Source organism: Labrus bergylta, chromosome 14 (genome assembly GCF_963930695.1).
Source record: "Labrus bergylta chromosome 14, fLabBer1.1, whole genome shotgun sequence".
NCBI lineage: Eukaryota > Metazoa > Chordata > Actinopteri > Labriformes > Labridae > Labrus > Labrus bergylta.
In genome coordinates, this window is record NC_089208.1 from 3,276,927 (window position 1) to 3,283,707 (window position 6,781).

General features: G+C 40.3%; 1 protein-coding gene across 1 annotated transcript in view; it reads right to left on the bottom strand.

The window, feature by feature from the left end:
* Positions 1–2,872, bottom strand: part of foxred1 (FAD-dependent oxidoreductase domain containing 1) — a gene marked incomplete in the record, with an annotated part of 8,742 nt that extends 5,870 nt beyond the window's left edge. Inside the window, 5 exon segments of the mRNA XM_065962971.1 lie at positions 658–752; positions 841–959; positions 1,509–1,619; positions 1,913–2,133; positions 2,564–2,872. Coding sequence (XP_065819043.1) covers positions 658–752; positions 841–959; positions 1,509–1,619; positions 1,913–2,133; positions 2,564–2,720 — 703 coding nt within the window.
* Positions 2,873–6,781: the final 3,909 nt, after the last annotated feature.

Here is a 6,781-nt window from a genome sequence, read left to right on the forward strand (position 1 = left end):
GAGAGAGAGAGAGAGAGAGAGAGAGAGAGAGAGAGAGAGAGAGAGGGAGGGAGAGAGAGAGATAGAGAGAGAGAGAGACAGAGAGAGAGAGAGAGATAGAGAAAGAGGGGAATGACGTGCGGGAAAAGGAGCCACAGGTCGGATTTGAACCGAGGCCGCTCACTTGGAGGACACTTTAGGCTCCGTACATGAGGCGCACAAACTAACCACTGGGCTACAGACGCCCCCCTAATGAGAATCTTTTGATCGTCTTTTGAGTCCATTTATGTCGAGTTAAATAATAATTCCTTGTTCAGTTTGTTCACTTGTAATAAATCTGTTACAGTTGAATGCATTTCTTAAATATCGTCTGATTGATTGACGTCAGTATTTTTTTAATTGCTTGATTGGAAGTAACTCGGTTTTGAAAGCTAACCCTATCTCAGCTCAGCCGTCATGACGTCTTTGTACATTCATAAAGAGTCTGTGAAGCTCGGCACAGCTGGAGCTCCACATACACACACAGTCAGACATGCACGCACACACACAGCGCTGCACTCCCCCTGCCGGCTCCACTGAAACCGTCTCTGTGACCCCTCTCTTAAAACCTCTATCAAAGCGCTTCTGATGTCTGATAAGTACAGAATGAATAAGGTGAACTTGTGTTTTATTACCCACCATATGAAGCGAGCGCCACACCGTCCGTGTTGACCCACGGGAATTTCTCCTTCAGCTGTGTCGGAGAGAGGAGAGTCACTTTGGCCCCTGCGTACCTGAAATCACACAAAAGATGATTTATTACATCGTCTACAGGAGGGGTCTAGTTTTTCTAATTTTCACACGTTTTCTCTGAGCCGACACCTTTGGGTGCTGTAGTTCTCCTCCATGATGTGAGCCACCTCCTCATTGGCCAGGAAGAGGTATCCTGAGTGGTTGAACTGCAGGTCGACGGGGTCTTCATTCAACACGCCGAGGTGTTCCTGAGGGGACGCGGAGAGGAGGAGAACACACGTAATGGTTTCTATGGCGACAAAGTGGAACACAGAGGTAACAGAGCCTCGTTATGCTGCGTTCAAATACCACTCTCACATCCATCACTGACATCTACAATTCTACAATTCACTTAGCAGACGCTTTTATCCAGAGCGACGTACATCAGAGAGTAAGAACAACACAAGCAAGGATCTAGAAAAAAGGGAACAATGTCAGTAAGAGCAAACGATCCGCTTTGAGTCTGATTGGACACACAGGTGCTGACAGGAAGTGACCAGAGGCAAAGCACAACATTGAGGGCAGTTCTTGAGAGCTCTAATCAGTATAGAAACCATCTTATAAGTCATCGTTATCAAACAAAAACCATCGTCATTACCATCATCATCATCAATAATATGGAGACCATCATCATTAAGTTAGTAGGTATTCATGAAAGAGCTGGGTCTTTAGCTTTTTCTTAAAGGTGCAGAGGGACTCTTCTGGTTCAGTTTGTGATTATTTATCTTTTTGTTGTTTTTCAGGCGGTGGTGACTCACGTTGATGTTTCTCATGAAGTCTGCGGAGGCCAGCGACATGTGGATGTTCTCGGGTAGAGAGAACTGCTGTCGGATCCCGCCAGCAGACAAGACGGTGGACGCCTTCGAGTACTGAAGGAGGAAAAACACAACATAAGAAGAAGGCAGCACGGAGTTATTTTGAATATGAGTTTTTTTTGCTGATTATTTTAGCTGATTTGATTTGAACTCATTTTGGTGGCATGATGTGTAAAGAAAAAGTCTGAATCCATCGCACAAGCAAGGCTTTCTAACTTAGCATATCATGCAGGCCGAATGGGAAACAAACAGGGGGACTACAGGATGGTATATGACTGAAGTCATTTTCTACATGATCCCTTTTAAATGACTCACAATTGAAATGCACTAATTGTGTTTTTCCTCACCGTTGTGTCCTTCTCCACCACAACTATCCTCACTGCTCCTCGGCTGAACTCCTTCTGCTTCAGCCAATAGGCGATGGACCAGCCCATCACGCCGCCCCCCACGATCACAATGTCGGCCCTCTCCGGCGGCAGATTCGGGTTCACCTCGAAGGGACTCCAGGAGCTCCCCGGCAGAGCGTCCGCAGCCTTCCTCCTCATGGCCGCCAGCTGCGCCTCCAGGTCTGATACAAAAAAAGCACACTTTTAACTCAACCATCATCAAATTGCAGATTTGAACATGCACCTTACAAATCCAGATGTTTTTTTCGAAACATAAACTGCTACTTTACAATTCGGCACATACAATTACTGTTTATATCCCACAATATTGACGTTCATGTAGTTGGGCTGCTTTAAAATCTACAACCAAAACATAATGTAACAGAGCAGGAATGACTTTAAAAATTTGATTTAAACATTTATTTGGACAGTTATATGACAGCCGAATTGTAGAAGGGCATTTGACAGTTCATCAGAGTGTTTCAGTTGTGACAGAGAACTGTCATACACTGATTTATTGACAAATCATTGCAAAATGTGCGGATTTCTTAAGGGGTTTTTGCTGTTAGCGTATGTTCTTGCATTCAGGCACTTCCTGTGATTCCCCCCTACCTTTGAAGAAGTCATTTCGGAGAGGTGTGCCTGTACTTAAGCTTTGACATGGGGGTAAACGTCCGGACAGCCATGTGTGCCTCTCTGTCACCCGTCTGGAGGTAAGTAATCCGTGAGCCGTGCACACCTTCACCTGCAGCCTGCGCCACGTTGACATTGCTAAGAGCTAACAAGCTAACAAAGTAAACAGAGAAAGTCTAAGAACAAAACAAAAACAAAAACAAAAACAGCAGCTGTGCTAAAACTCTCATGTCTTATCTTTACACATGTTCAGGTCATCTGAAACCTGAGTCAAACAGACCAAAGCGAGCCAATGCTAAACCGGAAGCAGAGGTGGGAATGTGTTTTCCTTCAAAATAAAAGCTCAAGCGGACCTCAACTCAACTCTACTTTATTTATATAGCACTTTAAACACAACATTGTTGATCCAGAGTGCTGAACGTTGCAGAAACAAAGCATTAGAAAGTAACAGACAAGAACAACAATAAAAAAAGAAAAGAATGAGTGACAGTTAATTTCAGTGTGACACAAGAGAGCGATACTGAACATTAAAAGCAATTGAGTAACAAATCTGTTTTAAGACGAGTTTTAAAAACACCAATAGTGGGAGAGAGACGGATGTCTGGGGGAAAAGAGTTCCATAGTTTTTGTCCTGCAATATTGTATTTATTTATTTGTTAGGGACAGTGCATATTAATGAACAGCTGTAAAAATACCAGATTATAACAGAAGTGCTCGTTTCCATCTGTTGTCCCTACAGGCAGGGAACAGAGAAAGACAAATTACAAATGAAATACAAATACAAATCCACACGTGACACAAGACAATAATAGAGGTTAATGGTTAAAGGTGGTCACAGACTTGTTCGAGGTGTGTTTTGAAGGTTGCATATGTTTGTGAGTCTCTTATTGTGAGTGGGAGAATATTCCAATATTTAGTTCCTTTGACTGACAGAACAGTCTGAATGTAGTGCGTCTGTGTGGGACCTCACAGTGTCCTCAGGCTGTGGCACCTGGTGCCGATCCCACTGGCAGACTTCAGCTTTATAAAGTCCTTCAAAGGAGGAGGAGCAAGTCCGTGCAAAGTTTTATATATAAAACATGCATTTTTATGAAATGAACAAAATTATGAAAATGTAGTCAGTTATGTTTATCTAAAACAGTGCAATGGTGAAACGAAAATGGCTTTTTGTCAAAGATTGTCAATAGAAAAGGCCCGATCCCCATTGCACCATGTCCTGGACCTGTAGGCGGTGACAGAAGGTTTTGTGCTGATGACCTCAGATCTCTCACCGGTTTATATGGGGACAGGGGTTCTGAGAGGTAGGCGGGTCCATTTAATGCCTTAAACACAGTCAGAAGTATTTTAAAATCAATCCTGAGCTTGACTGGCAGCCAGTGTAAGGAGGCAAGAACTGAGGTGATGTGATCTCTTCTTTTTGACCGTGTTAGGACCTCTATGCTATCATCACTCTGCAGATTGAACAGGTATGAAGAAGTGATTGTTTTTTTTAAGACTGTAAATCAACATTATATTATGTGATGTTATACATTATATTATCTGCAACTTCATCTTAAGTTAAACATGGTAACTAATTAAAACATGAACTATCAAAATATATGAAGAAACTGTTCTTATTTCACAAAACTCTTGAAGAGACCTTGGAACGTCTTGTTATGTCCAAACCACATTTTAAAATCAAAAAATGTTCAGTAAAAGAAATATATAGCAAAAACCAGGACAGGAGGAAGAAGAAACTTGTAAAATGACAGAAAAACTTTTTTTAAAATTTTATTGTTGGTGTTGCTTGACCAATTTCTTCATTGATTCATTTTTTTACAAGCGACTGTATTTATTTAGGTAAGTTCAGAGGTATGCTTGTTCATACAGAACTACATTCACTAATATAGCTATAACAAATATTTCTGCATTGGATTCATCTTTCAACACCAGTGGCTGCTGCTTGTTATGTTATCCTGATGTATTCTTCTTCCCATCAAACTTCATCTTTGACGAATTGACCTCTGATAACCTTACCCTCATTTATGTGAGCTGTCGCTCAGTTGGTAGAGTCGGTCGTCTCTCAACGGGAAGGTCAGGGGTTTGATCCCCACCTCCTGCAGAAGTGCTACAAGCTCAAGTCCTTTTACCACGTCACAAGCGCCACCTTGAGGAGTCATGAAGCAGTAACACGGCGAGTCAAATAAGTAGGTAGCTAAATCTCTTAAGATGTTTTTATTTTTTTGTATTAATATGCTGATATGTAGCACCAGCGGTCCAAAAATTGTATCACACAAGTCAGGATGTCCCACTTACAGTGTATAATCTATGTCTAAGAAGGGGTTAAAAAAGTATTTTATTTTGAAAAGCTGTCAGGAAACCGTATTAGATTCCTGTAGAATTGACAAAAGTTAAGAATGGAGGCTGTGGCCTCTGACGTGACTGCAGAGAGCCAATCAGAAGTGGGAAAACTTCCCTCTGGAGTACAACTGTTTCACTCCATGTTATTAACATTTAACAAAATAATAATAATAATAATAATAATTGAATACGTTTCAATAAGTCCAGCCAGTATTAACGTTTTCTTACATTTATTCTTCAGGTTCACTGCAGCTTAGTAAGTGTTTTGATGTGTTTATGAGGTAAAAACGTATTAGATTAAAGCGGCAAATTAGTTTTTAAGTAAACTGAAAGATGATGATTTGATATTTAAAGATAAAGTCACACATGTTCAAAAACATTTACAACTGGTTCGTCGTTTTGCTCACATTCTTTTACCATTTGTTAATGTCCTCCACTTGTAATATTTCACACAGCACTCACAGCCAACATAGTTTTCATTCTTTCCCAAGGCCTGCTCCTCTGATAAGCGTTCAAATATGATATCCACTTCAGCTGCACACATCTTATTGCAGAAATCCACAATAAAAGTTGGATGTTTTGCATTCAGTGAAGATCTAGAATGTCTCTTGATGGATCATTAACATAAAATATCTGTGAGCTATGTGTTGCATTAAAACAAACCATTTCACTGCTACCAAGAAATGATTCAAATGAGCAATTGTGCACAAATGACAGGTGATGTTGATGCAGAGGCATTGGCTTGTGGGGGTTATTCTCACATAAAAAGGAACAGTCATCCACTTTCTAAGAGCGGTGTTTCTGTAAAAGTTTTACTTTTAACCCCTGTAGGAGTTTAACTGCCACATGTACCTCAGTGTTGTTAATCTTTGATCTGTCTTTGAACCAGTCCAGGATGCCAACACAATACCAGGCAGGGTGGGAGGAAGCTGGGCATGATTAGAGGAACACGTACAATGAAATGTGGTTATGTGGGTGGACTTATCAGCCAACACTTGAACCAAGGTTTTTTGGCTTTGTGTAAAGGGCAACAAGCAACAATCAGGTATTTAATGATTCAAGTTAAAACAGTTTTTAAGAAGATAAGGAGGTGAAGATCGAGTGTTTGACAAATCTCCAGTTTGCATTTACAACATATTAGAATTTGAATGTCAGATAAGTAACTCTGATAGTATAAATGATATGTGTTGAGAATATGAAGTTGTGTGTTCTCTCATTGTTGCATGTCCATATGTGTGAAGCATGAACAAAAAAACTGATTGTAAACACTGAATTTCCCCTCGAGGATTAATAATGTACCTTCTTCGTTCTGCTCTGCACAGTTTCATGGCAGTATGTCAATAAAGTGATTTGATGAACTGAAAAAGGAGATATTTTGTACACACACGTGCAAGCACAGGTTTAAATCAAATGTTTATTGATAAAGCAGAAAATAATACAAAATGGGATTGTACTGATTGTACTGTATCAGTAGAGATGTTTGTGCCCACCTATAATAACTTTATTAAATTGTAGTTGTTGTCTAAATCTTTGGAAAAGAGAAGCTGCTGAATCCATAATGGTGTAAATCCTAATTGAGTTAGTAAAAACGTGGTTTCTCAACTGATGATGTACAATCAAGACTCAGAAAAACAAAAGCTTATGTTGTGAGAAGAGGCACACGTCAACTCGTTTTAAATGTGTGGTTAATGACATCGCCACTAGAGGGCGCCCTGTCAAAGATGGTTTAGATTAAGAAGCTTAACACTTGGTACTGTAGGAAAATGAGTCCCACATAGAAACATCGATCTGTTATTAGCCTATTGCAAACGCAGTCATAATTAGTATCAAATGTACCTTGATATATCACCTATTTTA